The sequence below is a fragment of the Armigeres subalbatus genome, chromosome 2, assembly GCF_024139115.2.
Source record: "Armigeres subalbatus isolate Guangzhou_Male chromosome 2, GZ_Asu_2, whole genome shotgun sequence".
NCBI classification, from domain to species: Eukaryota; Metazoa; Arthropoda; class Insecta; order Diptera; family Culicidae; genus Armigeres; species Armigeres subalbatus.
Genome location: NC_085140.1, coordinates 400,454,175 through 400,472,676, shown reverse-complemented (window position 1 = coordinate 400,472,676; position 18,502 = coordinate 400,454,175). Strand labels below are relative to the sequence as shown.

The window sequence follows — 18,502 nt, the reverse complement described above, 5'->3', positions numbered from 1 at the left end:
CTTTCCTTGTCATCGTCGTGGAAATAAAAATGAGATGCAAGAACAATGCCTCTATTAAACGCGAACGAAACGATGACCACATCCCGAACATCGACGGCGAAGGATGCTACATGAAAGAGTTGCCGGCACCCCCGGAAACGCATCCCAGCATCCGGTGGTCGGCATGTTTGAGCCCGAACGAGCGCGTTTTCTATCACCAAACGCTGAGTTCGGCCAGGCGTGCAGCCAGATTTGTTACGATGGGGTAAGTACACTATTACAATCTGTCAGGACACAAATAAATTGTCAGTAGGGTTAGTCTTCCGGTTTTAGCCACCTTAGTGTCTAATTTGGACAACCCTGAAAAATGCATATTTTCCAAAAAATATCGATCAGTTTCAACAGTGAACAAGCATTAGAGATATTATCACCTGATAGAGCTAATAAAACCCTCGAAAATTACTTTATTTTTGAAGTTATGCATTGTTTAAGGCCTAAGCCGAGTTGAAGAAATCGACCCTAATGGGCTAAACACAATTGGTACGTTTGCGTGTCTATTGTGTTTGGCCCATAAGTCGAAGTAATTTTCCAATGCATTTTCTCTTCGCTAACTCGATGTTGTCAGAAACGGTTCACATGCATGACATGCCGTTTGGCCGAAAAACATTTGGTCGAATAGTTTAAAATTAACTTAGATTGTGAGTAATGAGAAGTGAGAAGTTGTAGTGAGAAGTGAGTAATAAAAAGGTAAAAGTGAGATATGAAAAGTGAGAAATGGAAAATGTGAAAGCATCAAGTAAGAAGTGAGAACTAGGAATTGAGAATTAAGATGTAATAAGAAGTGATAAATGAGAAGTGACAAGTGAGAAATTAGAAATTCGAAGCGAGAAGTTAAAAGTGAGAATTGAGATGTAAGAAATGAAAAGTGAGAAGTGAGTAGTGACCAGTAAGGAGTGGGAACTGGAAAGTGCGGAGCGAGGGTTGAGAGATGAGAACTGAAAAATGAGAAATGTGAAGTGATAAGTGAAAACTGAGAACTGGGGACCGAAGAGTTAGAAATGGAATGTGACTGGTAAGAATTGAGATGTGAGAATTGAAAATTGTTAAAATAATCCATATTCCTTTCAATCAAAGTTAATTGCCTATTTCCCGGGTATTGGACCACCCAACTTGGACATTAATTTCTAGCATGATTTTTGAAGGGGTTATTCAAAAATGACGTCACAGGTTTTAGAAGGGAGGGGATCTAAGATTTTGTGACACTAAATATACTAGGTACAGTTAAACCTACATGAGTCGATATTAAAGGGACCATCGACTCATGGAAATATCGAGATGCAGAATAGTGATTCTTTGGAAAGCTGTTTCAAGGGACCAACACAGTAACCCAGAAAATATTTTTCAATATGGCATAATTTGCTTTCATGAGTCGATATCGAGTCATAGAACAGCCCTATAAGAAACGCGTGAAAAAAACCAACCCCGTGAAATAAGCACTAGTTGTTGAAGCCACCGTTTGTTGGTGTGGCGCTAGTGCTGTTCTTGAAGTTTAAAGCTCCGTTCATGTTGCACCGATAACATTTCGCACGAGTATTTAATTATGTATTGCAAAATGATTTTCGAACGTGGATATTTTTATTTCAATAACTTAAGTTATATTATCACCGAAGAAAGCCAATAAAACAATTTCGATTGCCGTCACAATTTAACATGTTCTGGTAAGGTGCAACCTATTTGACGTTTGTCTTGTGTCGTTTGTCATCGCAGCGATCATCATCATCCTTATAAATTTATCATTATTGGCGAATGAAGATTGCATGAAGAAGAAGAAGTCGAAGGATAATACAGTCGCCTCTCCACATCTCGATATTGGAGGGACCATCGAGATAGGGAGGGATCGAGGAATGGGAGGAAAATTGAAATGGGTAATAGATCCAAAAAAGCTCGTTGCTATGATAAACGACAACAAAACAAATGTCGTTTCCTGTTGTTGATGTGTTTGTTATTGCCCAAAGATATAAGGAGACATAAGAGAGTGAATTCTGAACAAAATATGATCAGAATCAAACTGATCAAACTGGAAGTGGATGTCGCATTATGGATAAAATTTTGCTTTAAGCTGGACCATTTGTGTGTTGACAAAATAATAGTTTTTGAAGCATAATGGACTTAGCGTTGGTAGTCATATGGCTACTGCTTCTGCCTCATACGCAGGAGGTCGTGGGTTCAATCCCAGGTCCGTTCCATTCTCTTACTTTGTATCTTTCTGTATATTTCTCATGTTCTAGCAATCGCTAGAACTGGGAATGGACTTCCATACCATTTCCATTGCTATTCCTATACCTTCAACTTGAGTATTTTAGCAGTAATCTGCTAGAATTAGAAATAAACTATAAAAAGCTCGTTTCCTACATCCAATTAGAAAATCCATCAGTTGCTTTCTCCTATCTATCACATTGGCAGCTCGTTAACCAAGACGCGGACCTCTAACTCTCGAACCTAACCCAAAAATTCCAAGAAATTCCGCATGAACTCGTGGCAAGTGCAGAGGTATATTCGGCTTGCAGTGGGCGAGTGATTGCATCAACATTTCCTTCCCCTTCCCTACATTGACTTGCATTCTGACATGGCAGGCGCCAATATGGCGCCTTTTCTAGCCTTCTAGATTCTTTGATATATTTTTAGAATACAATTTTGGGTTAGCTGTTGAGGAAAACAAAACAAACGCAAATTGATCTAGAGTGCGGTGCTGCAAATAGTTCATTGTGACATTTGCAACACCCGAGCAAAGCTTGGCTTCTTTCGCTAGTAAAGTAGAAAATTTAAAAAATTATAAACATCTTCATGTGAAAATATGAAAATAGAAAAATGAAAACACAAAAACATGAATATAAAAACATGAAAATATAAGAGAAGAAAACATAAATCATAAAAGTAAGTAAATATGCAAATATGAAAAAAATAAATGTTCAACAGTATAATATATTATTAAAATATGATAACATGAAAAAAGAACAATACAAATGTAGAAATACAAAAGCTTGAAAATATAAAAATTTGAATATATGTACATACAACAATAAGAAAACATGAAATTTGAACATATAAAAATATGAACATGTGCTAGTATTTTTTTTTTTTTTTTACAAGGAGAATGCATTTACACACTGACCCAGTACACGTGCATTGTAGTTGCCAAACTACCACACGGAAGTGTACTGGAGTGTCGGACTCGACCATACCGGTAATACCGACTAAACTCCCTTGGACTCCACCATCGTTTCCCCCAGGAACTACCTCGCAGTACTACTTCTGGGGGGACGGCAGTACTAAGCGTACTCACTCATTATCGCTCACACAGGCACTCGTCCCACGCGAGACTGACTTGGGTGCTCGCACCCCATTCACTCCATTTGAGTCTTACTTGGATGCTCTCCCGGACGCTCCGCTGCCATGCCTCGAGGTGTCAATAGCGGTAACTGCCTGGGCCTACAGATATTGCGCTACGACACTCCTGCCTCAGCACGAGCAGATCAATCACACCACTGCCGAAGCAGACCACACGCTACCCTGCCGAAGCAGGGACACTCCCCATGCACCACATGTGCACAACTGTAGGTGTGTGGGTACAACCCACTGCTACCCTGCCGCCGAAGCAGCTTCTCCAAAGACCATTCGCTCCATGTGACCCTTTTCGGGTGCTCACTCTAACACTCCACTGCCATGCCTCGAGGTGTCGATAGGTCCCTCGACTCCTACCTCAGCATGTGCAGTCCATACTCAGACTTCTGCTGCGCTTCGAGGCGGCAATAGCGGCGACGCGCCGTCGCGCTGGGGCCGCGGCTCAACCAGATCACTCACTCCCTGCCGAAGCAGCTCACGCGCTACCCTACCGAAGTAGGGACACTCCCCAACTCACTCTAACACTCCACTGCCATGCCTCGAGGTGTCGATAGCGGTAGCAACGCTACGACACTCTTACCTTAGCATGTGCAGTCCATACTCAGACTTCTGCTGCGCTTCGAGGCTGCCATAGCGGCGGCGACTCGCTATGACACTCCTGCCTCAGCACAAACAGATCACTCACTCCCCTGCCGAAGCAGTTCACGCACTACCCTACCGAAGTAGGGACACTCCACATGCCAGTTGGCACTCCCTCCCTGGGCTTGTGCTTTTGAAGCGGCACACAGTCGCTTTGATAGAGTCCGCTTACGGGCACTTGTGGTTTTTTGGGAGGGATTTTAGCAGAGCCCACTGCTAAATCCCACCACGCCCTAGGCAGTTCTCCCTGACTCGCAGACAGCTGGGGAGGGGTCGTCAAGCCCTTGGACAACATGTGCTAGTATAAAAATAAGAAAGTGTAAATGTATGAAAATATAATAATTTCGACCTCAGGTAATAAAACTCAAAATTGGCTTCCCGTATTGAACTGGCGCCATTGGATTGTTTCGCTTTTTTGTTTTTGACAACAGAAGAAAGAGTGGTGAAGAGAAGAGAAAAAATAACTCAAAAGTGAGATTAAAAAAACTCAACGCTGGGTACTTTTTTTTCTTCCGTGATAGGGCACTGCACGGACTGCTTTGTCTCTTTCTCGCTGCAAAGAAATTAGAAAACAACAAGGCCAGTAAACGTCAAAATTTATGAAGAACAAAAGAGAAGGATATTTTCTCGTGCTGTGCCCTACACGCTAATTTTTTTTCTATTCAATAGTGAGTAGCAAGGAATGTAAAATAACAACATTGCCAATGACAACGACATTATCCTCTCTTGTAAATGTTGGGACAAACTCAACTCGCAATAAGCGTTTGTCCCAAACTGCAACAGAATAGGACAATTATCGCCTGCCACGCATTTTGAGAAGTAGTCGGTTTCCGATGATGTTTTTGGTTAAATTAGTATCAGTTATCATAGATTAGACATAAACTTAACCATCTGTTGACATGATTTGCGTTTTACTTCTGAAATAAACAAGTTATCGCAGTTTGAAAAGTTTACAACAATTACCTCTCCATGTTTGTTGCAAATAAAATGGAACGCAACAATGTCTTTATCCTCTGCAGATGGGGACAAAGAGTTATCGCTATTGACGAATTTCGCGCCAACCCTTCTATGGGGCTGGCAGCACCATCTCAGAATCGAATGAAACTTGGTGGCCATAAAGATATGGTATTTCTAAGCCACTCTGCAAACTTAGTTTTTCAAAAATTGTCAAGAGTAACATTTGATGAGGGCCTAATTTTTTTTCATGGATTTTTTATAAATCGATGTAACTCTAAAATGACAAGACCTACAAAAAAGTGTTGTATGGCGGACTGTCGTGAAATTCCCTGAAGTTTTTTGGAAAAATATCCAAAAAATAAAAAACAGATTTCTACACTGAAAAAAATAGTTTTGAAAATTAAAATCGATATTACAAAAAAAAACTCATCTCAGAAATCGATGAAATTTTTTCTGCAGATAGGTATTTTAATTATCTAACTTTTCTGGAAATAATGTTCCTGTGACATATTTAAGGAAAAAAAGTTTTTCTAACAAAAACTTTTTTCATGTCCATATTGAGTGAAAATTTATCAGCGTGTTTTATGCCTACAGCGCCAATTATAGGTTCAGCAGTCTATCATCAACCAACGACACATTTTGGACGTATAAACATTTGTTTGGGAAGCAATTTAGCATAATCTAACATAATTGTGGACCAACATTTGAAAAGGGTTTATGTTTTATTTGACTTTTTGTATAGAAGTAACTTAAAAACAATTACAAAAAAATAATTACTTTGGAAACGGGCAATGTTGCCGAAACGAAACTGAAGTGATATTTAACTGTAATAGTGGAAAAGAAGATGTTGTTTTTCAGCAAAGGCTAACCACTGAACGGTGTAATTTAGAAACCGTTATAAAGCCTGTAGATGATTTTGTATCGCATTTTATCGAAAAAAATGATAAACTTATAACTTATGACATTATTTGCAAACAACAAAACACTTGTACTGTTAGATTTATCTGAAAATTATCCATCCATTATCCAAAATGCTGCTCAAGGTTGGAATAATTCGCAGGCAACAATACATACGAAGTTTACTTTAAAAGAAACGGTTAATTAGAAAACGTTAGCTTTATTAATCAGAAGTAATGACCCATGACGCAAAAGCTGTTCACTTATTCATTTCAAAATTAATTGACTTTTTGAAACAGTCGATCGATTTTACAAAAATTACTTTTGTGTCTGGGTGAGCTGCAGCACATTATAAAAATAAAAGGAACTTTGCAAGTCTGTGTAATTTAAATTCAAAACATGGCTTAGAAGCAGAATGGCACTTTTTACAACATCGCACGGAAAAGGCCCTTGCGAAGCTATTGGTGGCACTCTCAAACGAATGGCAAAACGAGCAACTCTTACCAAAAATTATGGAAATACTATCAAGACTCCTCGGGAGTTGTACGAATGGGCGAATGGGCACGTTTTCAATCAAACAAAAATATCACTATATTACATTTCTGTTATATCACGAATGAGCAATACCGCCATCGGGGGTGGCAATAGGTCTGGGGGTGAGAATGGGTCATCGTTCTCACCGCGAGCATGGAGGGCGTAGAGCAAAATCGTTCAAAGCAATAAGCAATATAAGCAATCTAGGAAAATATACGCCCTTTCCAAATGTTGGTCCACATTAATGTTACATTATGCTAAATTGCTTCCTAAACAATTTTTTATACTTCCACTTATACTATACTGGTTGATGATAGGCTGCTGAACCTATAATTGGCGCTGTAGGCATAAAACACGCTGATAAATTTTCACTCAATATGGACATGAAAAAAGTTTTTGTTAGAATGTCACAGGAACATTATTCCCAGAAAAATTAGATAATTAAAATACCTATCTGCAGAAAAAATTTCATCGATTTCTGAGATGAGGTTTTTTTGTAATATCGATTTTAATTTTTAAAACTATTTTTTTTTCAGTGTAGAAATCGGTATTTTATTTTTTAGATTTTTTTCCAAAAAACTTCTGGGAATTTCACGACAGTCCGCCATACAACACTTTTTTGTAGGTCTTGTCATTTTAGAGTTACATCGATTTATAAAAAATCCATGAAAAAAAATTAGGCCCTCATCAAATGTTACTCTTGACAATTTTTGAAAAACTAAGTATGCAGAGTGGCTTAGAAATACCATATCTTTATGGCCACCAAGTTTCATTCGATTCTGAGATGGTGCTGCCAACCGCTGGTCGAGTTGGCGCGAAATTCGTCTATTCTCTTTTGTCGCTTGTTTTTCGCATTTTTCAGCGACAATTACATTCCTTGGTGAGTAGTTTTGTATTGCCGTCTCTTTTTTCCCCACAGAAATTTTACTCACTTTTTATTAAAAGTGGGAACCACTCAAAATTTGAGTGGTTCCACTTTTTTTCAAAGTGAGTAAAATTTCTGAGGGAAAAAAAACAGCAGTATAAAACTACACACCGCACAGAGGGACGAATCCCTAGAAAGAGGGTCAAAAGGTCATTTTTCAAAATGATGTATTTTATTTTTTAAATATTTTCCTCGCATTATACAGGTAATAAAACATTGTAAATTACTTTGGTTGAGTCAATTTAACGATATTGTGCCTATTGGGGTACCTTTGAAGTTGCCATGAAAACTGTTTTTTACTCCATTGATAATATATGAATTTGAATTATTATATCTTTGCAATATCCTTCAAATTTGTTATTGAATCATTTCAAACTCAATATATATCATATACAGGGTGTTTGTTTCCTGAGTGTGCATATTTTGGGGGCAGCTAGGGCACCCCTAGACATGAAAAAGTGCCCATGGAACATGGGTCCGGAAATCACTGCTAAGTGAGTTATTCAGATTTCTATGTTTTTATTTAAGCTAAAAAGTTTCTTAATGTAACTCATTAATCTTTAGTCGTAGTAACTGGTTTTGTACACAGAACGAAAGCCTGAAGTCTCAGCTTTTTGAGCTTCTTTGACCTTATGTTGATTAAATTACAATTAAGTACAATAATTTTGCAAACTATCAAAAAGTGTCAGAAAAACTTGCTTTTTCAGGTTATTTAGTGTTTTTCTATTTTTCCATTCAATGTTATGAGAAACTTTCTTCTACAAAACATTCCTATGCTTCATCTTTACTAAAGAGTCCTTTGGTGCAACTCTGTCCGATTTGTAGTTTTGTCATAATCGTCAATTTAAAATTGTTCAAAAATTCATCGAACGCCAAATTTCATCGCTATGTTTTCTGTGAAACGTTGATTGGCAATCCTACACTGAGGATACTGGCCGTAAGATTTTCATACGACCAAACTTATGAGAATGTTTCGTACGAATTGAACTATGAAAATCGTAGGATCTTTTATCGATCAATTCTAACTCTTTATTGGGTATCCAACAAGACAGTTTCTCGAAGCGTCGATGGGCGTGTGGTGTGAACGCACGCCTCCTAATCACGACGTCCATGGTTCGAACCCAGGTTACACTTTTTTTTAACAAACTGAAAATATTTCATAAGATTGTCGTATGAAATGCATTCCATAAGAGAATCGTATAAAAATCATTACAATTTCTTGTGGTGAAATTTCATAGGAGAAACGTATGATGTTCTTACGACCAGTATCCTCAGTGTATCCATTCGGGCGTTCGTTCTAAGCACGTGGTATGATCGTGTGCACACAAATGATGGATGCTATTCATGCCGTGCAGAAAGGAGGATAAAAAACAATGATCAGCTGGTAGAATAACGGGAGTGCATTGCAATGAGTGCGAAAATGATTTTGTAACCATTCATTCTTGTAATGTAATTTGAAGAACGTAAGCGTTGTGTTACAAAACTGTGAACCTAATTTGCAAGATAAACTTATTTATTCGGATACATACTATGGCCTTCTTTGAAAAATGTTTATTTCGCAAGGAATTTGCTGTCCAAAATTTTGATTACGTCCAAATCGCAAAGTGCCTTTAAAAATAAATCTGCTCCGATATGAAGAGAAGGATGTCCGATGTAACCAAACGAAAAGCTTCGGGTTTAGTTTAGGTGTTTGGCTCTGGAGTGGGCTCTTCATTCAGTAGTATTCGAGCTCATACATGAGGATGTGGTATGCTTTGCTAAGTGTGGTGTTCGTATTTTTTTTTCAGCGCGGGGAAGTTTTTGAAATTTGGATTAGTTTGGATTAGTTTTACTTTTGTTTTTTGTGGAACAATCCTGATGATTTTTTGTAGTCCGGGTTTCTTGTTCATAAATTGAGTGATGATGTATGGAAATCAATGGGTCCGCTGCAGCTTGAATCTGAGGGGGAGACCAGAGTAGACGCGACCGCGCGATGAGACAAGACAAGAGTTCATTGATAACAATTGGCATTCTTCTGCATGAGTCGCATCGCACGTCCCAAAGGATTCTTAGCGAATCCCGGAGGATTCTTAGGGAATCCCGGAGGATTCTAAGGAATCGGAGGATTCTTAGGAATCGGAGGATTCTAGGGAATCGGAGGAATCTTAAGAATCGGAGGATTCTTAGGGAATCGGAGGATTCTCAGGAATCCCGGAGGATTCTTAGGGAATCCAGGAGGATTCTTAGGGAATCGGAGGATTCTGGGAATCGGAGGATTCTTAGGGAATCGGAGGATTCTTAGGAATCCCGGAGGATTCTTAGGGAATCGGAGGATTCTTAGGGAATCGGAGGATTCTTAGGGAATCGGAGGATTCTTAGGGAATCCCGGAGGATTCTTAGGGAATCGGAGGATTCTTAGGGAATCCCGCAGGATTCTTAGGGAATCCCGGAGGATTCTTAGAATCCCGGAGGATTCTTAGGGAATCGGAGGATTCTTAAAGGGAATCGGAGGATTCTTAGGGAATCCCGGAGGATTCTTAGGGAATCCGGAGGATTCTTAGGGAATCCCGGAGGATTCTTAGGGAATCCCGGAGGATTCTTAGGGAATCCCGGAGGATTCTTAGGGAATCCCGGAGGATTCTTAGGGAATCGGAGGATTCTTGGGAATCCCGGAGGATTCTTAGGGAATCGGAGGATTCTTAGGGAATCCCGGAGGATTCTTAGGGAATCCCGGAGGATTCTTAGGGAATCCCGGAGGATTCTTAGGGAATCCCGGAGGATTCTTAGGGAATTCCGGAGGATTCTTAGGGAATTCCGGAGGATTCTTAGGGAATCCCGGAGGATTCTTAGGGAATCCCGGAGGATTCTTGAGGAATCCCGGAAGATTCTTGAGGAATCCCGGAGGATTCTTGAGGAATCCCGGAGGATTCTTGAGGAATCCCGGAGGATTCTTGAGGAATCCCGGAGGATTCTTGAGGAATCCCGGAGGATTCTTGAGGAATCCCGGAGGATTCTTGAGGAATCCCGGAGGATTCTTGAGGAATCCCGGAGGATTCTTAATTCTTCCGGATTCCTCAAGAATCCTCCGAGATTCCTCAAGAATCCTCCAAGATTCCTCAAGAATCCTCCGGGATTCCCTAAGAATCCTCCGGGATTCCCTAAGAATCCTCCGGGATTCCTCAAGAATCCTCAGGGATTCCTGGGAATCCTCTGGGATTCCTGGGAATCCACCGGGATTCTCTAAGAATCCCCCGGGATTTCCTAAGAATCCTCCGGGATTCCCTAAGAATTCTCCGGGATTCCCTAAAATCCTCTGGGATTCCCTAAGAATCCTCCGATTCCCTAAGAATCCTCCGATTCCCTAAGAATCCTCCGGGATTCCCTAAGAATCCTCCGATTCCTAAGAATCTCCGGGATTCCTAAGAATCCTCCGATTCCCTAAGAATCCTCCGGGATTCCTAAGAATCCTCCGGGATTCCTAAGAATCCTCCGATTCCCTAAGAATCCTCCGGGATTCCCTAAGAATCCTCCGGGATTCCTAAGAATCCTCCGGGATTCCCTAAGAATCCTCCGGGATTCCCTAAGAATCCTCCGGGATTCCCTAAGAATCCTCCGGGATTCTCTAAGAATCCTCCGGGATTCCCTAAGAATTCTCCGGGATTCCCTAAAATCCTCTGGGATTCCTCAAGAATCCTCTGGGATTCCTCAAGAATCCTCCGATTCCTAAGAATCCTCCGGGATTCCCTAAGAATCCTCCGATTCCCTAAGAATCCTCCGATTCCCTAAGAATCCTCCGGGATTCCCTAAGAATCCTCCGGGATTCCCTAAGAATCCTCCGGGATTCCCTAAGAATCCTCCGGGATTCCCTCAGAATCCTCCGGGATTCCCTAAAGAATCCTCCGATTCCCTAAGAATCCTCCGGGATTCCCTAAGAATCCTCCAGGGATTCCCTAAGAATCCTCCGGGATTCCCTAAGAATCCTCCGGGATTCCTAAGAATCCTTCGAGATTCCTAAGAATCCTCCGGGATTCCCTAAGAATCCTCCGGGATTCCCTAAGAATCCTCCGGGATTCCCTAAGAATCCTCCGATTCCCTAAGAATCCTCCGGGATTCCCTAAGAATCCTCCGGGATTCCTAAGAATCCTCCGATTCCTAAGAATCCTCCGGATTCCTAAGAATCCTACGGGACTCCACAGAATCCACCGGGATTCCCAAGATTCCTACGGGAGTCCTAAGAATCCTCCGGGATTCCTGAGAATCCTCCGGGATTCCTAAGAATCCGCCGGGATTCCCTAAGATTCCTCCGATTCCCTAGAATCCTCCAGGATTCTAAGAATCCTCCGGGAACCCCTTAGAATCCTCCGGGATTCCCTAAGAATCCTCCGGGATTCGCTAAGAATCCTTTGGGACGTACGATGCGACTCATGCAGAAGAATACCAATTGTTATCAATGAACTCTTGTCTTGTCTCATCGCGCGGTCGCGTCTACTCTGGTCTCCCCCTCAGATTCAAGCTGCAGCGGACCCATTCATTTCCATACATCATCACTCAATTTATGAACAAGAAACCCGGACTACAAAAAATCATCAGGATTGTTCCACAAAAAACAAAAGTAAAACTAATCCAAACTAATCCAAATTTCAAAAACTTCCCCGCGCTGAAAAAAAAAATACGAACACCACACTTAGCAAAGCATACCACATCCTCATGTATGAGCTCGAATACTACTGAATGAAGAGCCCACTCCAGAGCCAAACACCTAAACTAAACCCGAAGCTTTTCGTTTGGTTACATCGGACATCCTTCTCTTCATATCGGAGCAGATTTATTTTTAAAGGCACTTTGCGATTTGGACGTAATCAAAATTTTGGACAGCAAATTCCTTGCGAAATAAACATTTTTCAAAGAAGGCCATAGTATGTATCCGAATAAATAAGTTTATCTTGCAAATTAGGTTCACAGTTTTGTAACACAACGCTTAAGTTCTTCAAATTACATTACAAGAATGAATGGTTACAAAATCATTTTTGCACTGATTGCAATGCACTCCCGTTATTCTACCAGCTGATCATTGTTTTTTATCCTCCTTTCTGTACGGCATGAATAGCATCCATCATTTGTGTGCACACGATCATACCACGTGCTTAGAACGAACGCCCGAATGGATACACTGAGGATACTGGTCGTAAGAACATCATACGTTTCTCCTATGAAATTTCACCACAAGAAATTGTAATGATTTTCATACGATTCTCTTATGGAATGCATTTCATACGACAATCTTATGAAATATTTTCAGTTTGTTAAAAAAAAGTGTAACCTGGGTTCGAACCATGGACGTCGTGATTAGGAGGCGTGCGTTCACACCACACGCCCATCGACGCTTCGAGAAATTGTTTTGTTGGATACCCAATAAAAAGTTAGAATTGATCGAAAAAGGATCCTACGATTTTCATAGTTCAATTCGTATGAAACATTCTCATAAGTTTGGTCGTATGAAAATCTTACGGCCAGTATCCTCAGTGTAGGGTTGCCAATCAACGTTTCACAGAAAACATAGCGATGAAATTTGGCGTTCGATGAATTTTTTGAACAATTTTAAATTGATGATTATGACAAAACTACAAATCGGACAGAGTTGAACCAAAGGACACTTTGGTAAAGATGAAACATAGGAATGTTTTGCAGAAGAAAGTTTCTCATAACATTGAATGGAAAAATAAGAAAACACTAAATAACCTGAAAAAGCAAGTTTTTTCTGACACTTTTTTGATAGTTTGCAAAATTATTGTACTTAATTGTAATTTAATCAACATAAGGTCAAAGAAGCTCAAAAAGCTGAGACTTCAGGCTTTCGTTCTGTGTACAAAACCAGTTACTACGACTAAAGATTAATGAGTTACATTAAGAAACTTTTTAGCTTAAATAAAAACATAGAAATCTGAATAACTCACTTAGCAGTGATTTCCGGACCCATGTTCCATGGGCACTTTTTCATGTCTAGGGGTGCCCTAGCTGCCCCCAAAATATGCACACTCAGGAAACAAACACCCTGTATATCTTCGAAGATAGCATTATTAACTATCAATTGCCTGTATTGTACCACAATTTCTTGACATGTTCACCCTTGGGTTGTGGAGCTGAATTTGGGCCTATTTCGAAATTCACTCATTTCGTGGGATTTTCATATGGTCAGAAAACAATTTACCCATCTTTACCTAGCGCTGAAAATCGCATGGCTACTAGTTTACATTAGTAGTTGAAAATGATAATATTTCATCATTTGTTCTCATTTTAAACCATGTTGCACTTTTGACCGCCTTTTTTTGAATCCGTCCCACTGTGCACCGGTGAGTAAAATCAAAATGAGTGTGTATAGGACAGTATGCAAAAGTGTAGCACGAGTGTAGCTACACCTCAAAAACGAAAACGACATAAAATAGTTAGACTTACAATCACCAGATGGCGTTGCATTAAGAAAAGTTGTTCGCCAGCGGCTTGTATGCGATAATCACGAGTGGACTATCTTGTACTTTAAAATCTTTGGTGGTAACTTCCATGACATTTTTTATGGGCTCATCGGGTTTATTTCGGCACAAGAACCTTTGAGCTTGCCGATCTTTGGAAAAATTTGAATCTGATGAAACATCTCTTTGGTGTCACTTGTTATGGCAACTCGGCGTTGCCGAAAACGACACAACACTGTCGTTAGCGAGGATAATGCTGAGGATCCTGAGGATAACTCTCACCTTTCCGGGTTTATTGGGATTTAGAAAGACCCCTAGCGGCAAATACCACACCTGCCGAGGGTCACTATTAGTAGATTCTTCTATGGCCAATTCATGCGCATGTTCTTTGTGCTTTTAATCTCGATTTGCTGCTTGACATTGGCATACAACTCTGGAGTTTTGGACAGCCGTCTTGCCAAACATTTGAGGCGTTGTTCACCCATAACCCGACTGTTGAGAAGTTCCACGTAGTCTGATCTCCATAGAAGACCAATCTGAAGTTTTCCAGATGGTGGTTTCCTCCATAATATCACAAGCCCTGCTTCAACCGATAAGAACTTTCTAACCTTGTCGTGAAGTTCGTCATTAGACGCTGGAGCGCAGATATGTAAGTGATTAACTATCTGTTTCTTCAACATTTGCCTTGTTTCGGCTGCGATTGGTTCGAATTTATTCCCTTCCCTTCCCTTCTTCAATGTGACTAATATGTTAGCGTTGACCACTCCTATCAAAATACGCGGCACCATACTCCCATAGCTTGCCACGGGAAGCCCACGTTTCTCGTACTTATCAGCCAGCTTATTATACGCACATTTTCCAAGGTGTATCTCCGTTCACTGTAAACTCCGGATGCCTCCATTTGCAAGATCCAAGACTTTGTTGCAGTTCTTGTTATTCAAACTGATTTGAAAGAGAAATGATTCGGAAGAAAGTTGAACGAGCATGCTGATGGTGGTCTTTGGACGATCCCTTGCTAAGCGAAATTGATTCCCCAAGTGCAACAGCTTATGGTGACGCTATTCGCGTTCATTTGATCCGCATATCAAGCAACGCGTCCTGATGAAGTAATTTCCAACGTTCTTCGTTGGTCGCTTTTAGAAAACGGCTGCAATCTTTCACCTCTTGTGATCTTACTTCTTACAATTCGGTCAAGGTTTAGGATTGTGTGTGGCCTTTGTGCCATCTGAGTTGATCCTCTTTAGATTTTAATGGCGCTTCACAATTTCCTTCATGGAACGGGCGTTCAGAAAACCGTTTCTCCTTTCCCTTTGGTTTTCCGACGTTCTCGCAGGATCGTAGACCTGAAATCGCAAAATTCTTTCACATATATGACTGCCACATAATGCTGATGCAATGTCCAATCCAGCTTCAAGTTTTTATTTTATTTTATTTTATTTTATTGATGTATAAGGGGCCGGGGCCAAGTCACCGATGTGAATTTGAAATTCATATCGTCCATGATACACCAGGGACAGGATAAGGCTTCACAACATCTTTACCCATGGGGGTTTTAAGTTTTGCGGGATATACTGCTAGTATATCACTGCCTTAGGAGTATGGGCAGGTTGGGGATATTTTTATGATGAATATTAAAGCTGTGAAGAGATGTCGGTTATAATATTTAATTATATGTATTAACTTTGATTCCAATTATAAATCACAAAGAGCTTCCCTTATATTTAGCCGCTTAAACAAATGTGTTTGTTAGTATGTCGTGTTGATATCTGTATTCTTCCAGTTAGAGTTGTATGATGTTACAAATTTTAGTTGTCCAGCAAGGTAACCCTTACAAATCCTTACTCCTAAATGATCAGTCTATTCGTCATTACAGTCTGCTGTTAAGGCCTGATCTAAACAGTTCTTATAAAAAGTCTCTCAATATTGTTGAATACTCCAGTGTGAGTGGTATTGTTTTGAAGTAGTTTTCTCATCAATAGCGTTTAAGTAATGTCCCCATCAAACAAAAGAAGCTTTAAAAGTTTGTTCAAAATCTTTATTTTCAATCGCGAGTCAGTGTTGATGCGTATATGGTATAGGAATTGCGATACATCTCGTTAAATTTGAATTGCTGACTATATTTCAAATAAACACCTTTCATGAAAACGTATTTTGAAACTAAAATATCGTATTACAATTTGATGAATATCAATAATCGTCCAATGTTTTGAAAATTATCTAGTGAAAGCAGTCGAAACTGAATCGAAAAGCCAAAATGGGCCACAGTTCAGAACCGTTCACCAAACAATCTTCAAAAGTTTGAGCCTGCTATTTTAACAACTACATATTTTGAAGAACCATGTTCCAAGAAAACGCCTGATACTATTTTTGTGGACTTATGACGGCCTTGCATAGCATCATCATTGTCTCGGAACTAGATTCAGTCAGTAAACATTTTAAACCATTTTGTGAGCTTCCATTTGATGATGGGCTTAAAAAGACATTGATTGATCCTCCTCACTACCTTAGGTGGTCAAACTATTAGTCATGTAGATAAAAGGATAGTGGGTGAAAGCATCATATGGTCTATTCTCATGCACATAGGTGGCTAAGGTCTCAGTTAAACGTGACTCTATCTCTTGTTTTACCGTCTAGCGCTGATCATGAGTTCATTCCCTATCGATCATTTACTGTGTTATAAGGTAGTCAACTAATTTTATTTGTCTTTCAGAATACACTTAGTCACGTCTCCTATGTCCTTCAATCTTTCTTTACATTGGAGTATGTATTATTTTTTCATAACCCGAAAAAATGAAGAGTGAAACAGGTTTGTTTATACGTTGAACCATGCAGTGAAAGTAAGAGTAAAATAACAAAGATTACTGAGAAGAAATAACGGATACAATCACCATATATAATGCAAAATTAGTAAATCTACAGTATCTACTTTCACTACATATTGTATACTGAACTATGAACTACAATTGGTGCAATGGATGATCGTTTGCTTCCCAGTATTTTGTGTTAGTATTTTGTTAGTTAAGACTGGTACTAGACCCTGCCGGAACCTCCGCAGCATATACTCAAGAAAATGTTGTTAGATCGTGCGACACCTTCTCTAAGTATTTGCAAGGAGGTATGATATATCAAGTGTTTAATTATTTTAACCATACTCGGATGCAATTAAATTCATCTCGTTGTCGTCTAACGGTAATGTGTTGAGTACTAATAATACTAGCAATGTGTACTATAAAAGAACAAATTATTTCACAATTTTAACAATATGCAGACACTTGACTTACCAACGTTGACCCCATCATCCATGGACAGGGAATGTCCAATCCAGCTTCAAGTTTGTATCATATCAAGTCTGATCGAGTCAATTCTAGAGGAGCAAAATTAACATATTAGCTAATGCTACCGTCAAATTCGAATGACTAACTTGAACGGCAGTAGAACCTAGATATAGATCTGATTGTTGCTGACCAACGCCTACCAATTTTTTTTTTCTATGAAGGTGCTTCATTTTGAGAAATCAAACCATGAATGCCTTCCGCCATACTGTTTTCAGAAAGTTAACTCTTAGTGTGCCTGTAATCATGCTTAAAGCGGGTCATTCATAGACTTCTGTTCATCTGAATATTTTAATTTGATACTGCAACATAGATACCTAATAGGAGTATTAGTAGACTGGAAGGTTCAAATCCTGTAAAAAAAAACTTCCAAATAAGATCTAACGGTCCACCTTCTCATCCAAATAGACCCATACCACGCGACTCCCTGGACATCAATCTGGCATCGCAGTACAACCACGCGGATGAACTGTTCAAGGGCAAGAATGACGTTGTCCTACAGGAGGAAACCGTTGGACAGTGTACTTTCCGGCGGCTACGCAACACCCGGGATCTTAGCCCGGAGAAAATCATTCCGCTGAAGCACCCGCTGCAGATCGGTGGACTACAAGAGAAGGCATCGCCGAATACAGTCAAACTGATGAACACAGGACCTCACACACCGCTGACCAATCCGGGCTACTCGCGCCAATCAGGAGATGGCAATTTTTTCAACTATTAACCTTGTTCCGGAAGGTCGAACAAGAATTTCGGATCTAGAGAACGGGGGATACAAATTTGTTGCAACCACGATGTTGAAAGCATCGAATTACCAATTTATTTCGCAGATTTTTGTATTTATTCATACAATTGAATATTTCTTGGGATAGTGCATGAATTGTAGCTTAAAATTTAAATTCTTCATTGAAGTAAAATTAAATGTATGTCCATTATATTATGTCAGAATAAATCTCCAGTTCTAATTAAGTCGAACTTACCGTCTGTGGCTGACTTCCGTCGATGAGCAGGGGAAAAGTTTCCTCGAAGGTATCATCGCTGATTCGTATTAGTAAAGTTGGATTGAAGAACGTAAGGGCTTATCTGGAAGTATAAAACTAATCTATGTTTTGATCTGATCTGGAACAGATGACTGGAACTTAACGGTAATGAATCAGTAACCTAGAAAGAGAAAATCTCTGGACTCGTAACACGAACAATGGCGAGACTGGATACAGCTTGCCAAGAATACTGCAAATACACCCTCCTCTCGCTCTGCTACAAACATTCCCCAAGTTCTCCTTTCAGGTGCGATCAACGGCACTCGTTCTATCTAAACTGCGCTGTGCTGCCCTGGATCGAAACCCCCGGGTAAAGAAGATCTGGCTCAGCTTCACATTTGAGTGCTCTCTTTC

At 40.0% G+C, this 18,502-nt stretch overlaps 1 protein-coding gene across 1 annotated transcript; it reads left to right on the top strand.

Annotated features, from left to right (window-relative positions):
• The first annotated feature begins 29 nt into the window (after positions 1 to 29).
• On the top strand, positions 30 to 18,083 carry LOC134213283 (cilia- and flagella-associated protein 276). The gene is made up of 2 exons (XM_062692187.1): positions 30 to 244; positions 17,520 to 18,083. The coding sequence occupies exons 1-2, from the start codon at positions 30 to 32 to the stop codon at positions 17,830 to 17,832; spliced, it is 528 nt and encodes a 175-aa protein (XP_062548171.1). The 3' UTR covers positions 17,833 to 18,083.
• Positions 18,084 to 18,502: the final 419 nt, after the last annotated feature.

Bases quoted from the DNA above. Each gene is read 5' to 3' on its own strand.
- LOC134213283 (XM_062692187.1), top strand. From the start codon at position 30: ATGAGATGCAAGAACAATGCCTCTATTAAACGCGAACGAAACGATGAC. The intron at 245-17,519 runs GTAAGTACACTA...TCATCCAAATAG, and splicing joins GCCAGATTTGTTACGATGGG to ACCCATACCACGCGACTCCC.